Source organism: Gavialis gangeticus, unplaced genomic scaffold (genome assembly GCF_001723915.1).
Source record: "Gavialis gangeticus isolate Ggan-Ray unplaced genomic scaffold, GavGan_comp1, whole genome shotgun sequence".
Lineage (NCBI taxonomy): Eukaryota > Metazoa > Chordata > Crocodylia > Gavialidae > Gavialis > Gavialis gangeticus.
This window is the reverse complement of record NW_017729001.1, coordinates 16977413-16981009: the sequence shown is the minus strand read 5'-3', so window position 1 is coordinate 16981009 and position 3597 is coordinate 16977413. Positions and strand designations below refer to the sequence as shown.

At 51.0% G+C, this 3597-nt stretch overlaps 1 protein-coding gene across 3 annotated transcripts in view; it reads right to left on the bottom strand.

Moving 5' to 3' along the window:
• Window positions 1-3300, bottom strand: part of SEPT5 (septin 5) — a 27323-nt gene extending 24023 nt beyond the window's left edge. The window contains exon 1 of one of the 3 annotated variants that reach the window (XM_019506962.1): window positions 3153-3300. In XM_019506962.1, coding sequence (XP_019362507.1) covers window positions 3153-3242 — 90 coding nt within the window. In that variant the 5' untranslated portion in view covers window positions 3243-3300. Of the gene's footprint in view, window positions 1-2181; window positions 2304-3022; window positions 3098-3152 lie in introns of those variants that run through there. The other 2 variants (XM_019506963.1, XM_019506964.1) reach the window with 2 other exon arrangements.
• Between the last annotated feature and the right edge of the window lie 297 nt (window positions 3301-3597).

Genomic DNA, 3597 nt, shown 5'->3' with positions numbered 1-3597 from the left:
GGGGGGGGGGGGGGGGGTCTTAAATTCAAAGACAGGTAAATATGATCCCAGGTGACTTTCACACACTGGACTCCACTGGATTATGAAGGGTGACCACCTGTGAATAAATGCTGACGGCGCTCCCACAACACGTTGCAAAAGTCCAATACAAAGCAGGCGAAGAAAGGCAGGAAACGTGGACGTGTCAGCGTCAGCTTGCAAGAGGGAACTGGGCGACTTGATCAAAACAGTCCCGTCTCTTCAACGTCCACAGCACACCAAAGCTGTTCCACTTCGTGGCTGCTTGACTTGCGATTAAAATGTAAGTCAGTAAAAGAGGAGTCCTCAGAGAACAAAACACATCCTAACAAATGAGCAGTGGCGTTGGTCGGTAATAAGCCAATGCTGGGTTCAATAGGCAGACGTCTCCCTTAAACTCTTTGGAGGTGCTCAAGCTTTGCATGTGTTGCTGGACTGAGGTCTGAGTGGACACCGAACAGCATCTAGAAACTGTAATCACCAGCTCCTGCCTCAAGGGACTGTAAGAGTGGGACAACTGCAGTAATAATACTTGGCCAAAAGAGCTGATTCAGTAGATGACTTGATATCAGGCAAATGGACCCCTGGTGCAACTCCGCAAACTACAAGGTATGTAAACTGGGGTGATTCTGGCCCATTTTTACCATGGCTACTCAGGCCAAGCTGGAGACCTCAGACAAATTACAGCCCTGGTTACATCACTATATCTTAATAGAGACCGGTCAGTTCATATGGGCAAAGCTTATCTGGCCCAAGGTGTCATCTTTAAATCAGCAGCTCATTCACCTGACAACACATGTTCCCTTCAGCATTTTTAAAGTGAACATGAGGCTGCTCCATCCATAATCAGGATTGAGAACAAGGGGCCATGGGTGAGGAGGAGGGTGAGGTCAGATGAGCTCTTCTTCCTCCTGCCCGGTGCTGCTCCGCTACTAAAAGAACATCCTGCCTCCCTGGCCGATGTGGCGAGAGCTCCCCTGCCACTTTAATTTCACTTCAACCCTTGTCTGTGATAGTTAATGGAAAGGAAACAGGCTTAGCCCTGCTTCTGCAAGTAAGACAGCACCTTTCATTGCCAGCCAACTCCTTTAGGAGCATCCCTGGCAGGTTTCAAGAGGCCTTCCTGGGTGTAACACAGCCTTCAGTGCAGTTCTGAACTCAGAGGCCACATATGCCTCACCAGTGACTTTTCCGCCCCATACATGTGCCTTGCAAAAAGACACTAAGAAATTCAGCAGAGAAAACCTGAGAGGCCAAGAAGGAGCCTGTGCCCTGAACATACGAGTTCAACATGTCTGATCAATTGTGCGCTCCGTTTTAAGCCACTTTGTCTTCCAGGCTCCTAAGCTGCACTAATACCTGTATACCTTAACGCCTGGTATGAATGGGATCAGGAAGCCACCTGAGGAGAGCACTCTTGGCCGAGCTGGTGGAGGAAGGCTGGGTGCCTGCCACACCTCTGAACTGGAGTAAAGCAGAATCCCTCTGCCCTGCAGACTTGGGCATCAATCCTAGGGCACCTGAAATGTTACCAAAACTCCCTCTCACCTAACAGAGCCCAGCATTTACAGGAACCTAAAGCAACCCCAGTCACCAGGGAGAAACTAGCAGCAGGAGGAAGACAGCCCAACACAGAGCCATGTCAGAGAGGTCCTTCCTGGCAGGATCCACTGCCATACCCTTTGCACACACTGTCTGTGCATCTCTTCCACCTCGCACATACCAAGGCATCCGGACAGAGACCCACCAGCTGTGGCTGATGCCACCGAGAGAACAAGTGGAGGCTTCACAGGCCTTCAGGACCCATCTAAAAACACAAGCGTCTCCAGAGCAACAAAACTGTTTGGTCTAATCTTTAGCTCGGTATGTAATGTGCACCTCAATCGAGGTCACAACAATGCGTTCTACCCAGGTGAGATCCTTGTTCTCTTCATAGTCAGCTGTGTCAGCCACGTACAGACGGGACAGGCAGTAAATCAAACGTTCTCCTGGGAATGACCCACAGGGACTTTGATCCAAAATGTTCAAATTGAATCTGGGCCACTGGCATTTGAGGACCAGAGCTACCCTGAGAGAAATCTCTCCCAGCCGTGGCACTCAGTCAGGTGCTGCCTCTCTGTATGCGATCAAATTCAAGGTGCGACTGCGCCCTGCTCCCCTTACCTCTGCAATCTTCCCATCATGTCCCCCAGCCAACATGTAATAGGACTGCCAAGCTAATGGGCCTAATCCATCCTGGTCTGATTCCACAGGCCGGACCACTGGGTTTGGTTAGATCTAACCCTCAGTTGGAGGCCAAATGATGACTGAACCCTGCTTAAGCCCTGCAAAAGGCAGATAACAGGAAAGGAGATATTTTATGCTCAAAGGTCACAGCAAATGAAGCCCCCTGCATGTTTTCCTGGACTGTGATTAGTGTCAACATGAGCATGTTCCTGTCACTGCTGGCATCCCCTTTTACCAGTAACATTCACAGGGCTGGAAAGCCCCAGCTTTTTGCAGCTGCTTCCACATGGAAAAGCAGAGCCAGATCTGCCTGGGGATGCAAAGACAGACCTTCAGACCACGGTCATTTCCTGCAGCCTAAACAGGCTTGAGACAGAAACAACTGCCTAAATCGGAAACCACAGGTCCTGCAGCCCCTCCCCATCACAGAGCACAGCATGTAGGGGCAGCTGAAAAGAGGTCACCAACTCAGAGTTCAATGCCCCCATGGCAGCAGGGAGAAATGCTAGTTAAAATGCAGTGCAAAACAGGTAGTGCACATGTACACATGCACACACTGCAATGCAAAGTAGCTTGTACCCCATGTTCCCCCTTCCCTTGACTTGGACTGAATCAGCAAGGAGTCAGTAGATGAAATCTGCCACCAAAGCACTGTCATGTGTCCCCAGCTGTCCCACTTCCCCTCTTGCTTTCCTGTTCCCTCTGTTTCAGGCCCTCTCTAGCCCCATGAGTGCCCAACCTAATCCTGATTCCACCCCCGGCCAAATCTTCCCCTTACCAGCTTCTTTCTGCTCCTCTGCTCTCCAGAGTGCTCTTCCTCTGCTACGCATTCCTCCTCAGGCAGCATTCTCCCCCCTCCTGTCCCTGCTGCTCCCTGGATCACACATTGCTATAAATATGCCCTGTACCTTCAGCTTGGCTGAGTGGCTTCTCTGTGCCCGAGTCCGGGGAGAAAGCAGCTTCTCCACTAATCGCTCCTGAATAATGATTGTATCCATAACCACGGCGGGCGAGACACAGAGCCACCATGGGCCAAAAAAAAAAAACAACAACAACAAAAAAAAACAAAAAAAAAAACCCAACCCATGTGTTCACTCCCAGCCTTGACTAATTCCATAAGGCAGCCACCCCCGCCTACGCGCGCGCACACACACACATATGCAGACAGCTCGGCCCTTCTGCAAGGGAGAGAGCTCCCACAACAGCCAGCTGGCTGGAATTTCCTGTGCTGCCGTCTTAGCCTGGCTTGAGGGTGGGGCCTGTGAACGGGAACAGCGAGACAGGGACTAAGTGCAGCTCTGACAATAGCCCAGGCCAAGTCCTCTGACGTGAGAATGGCCCCACAACATGCCT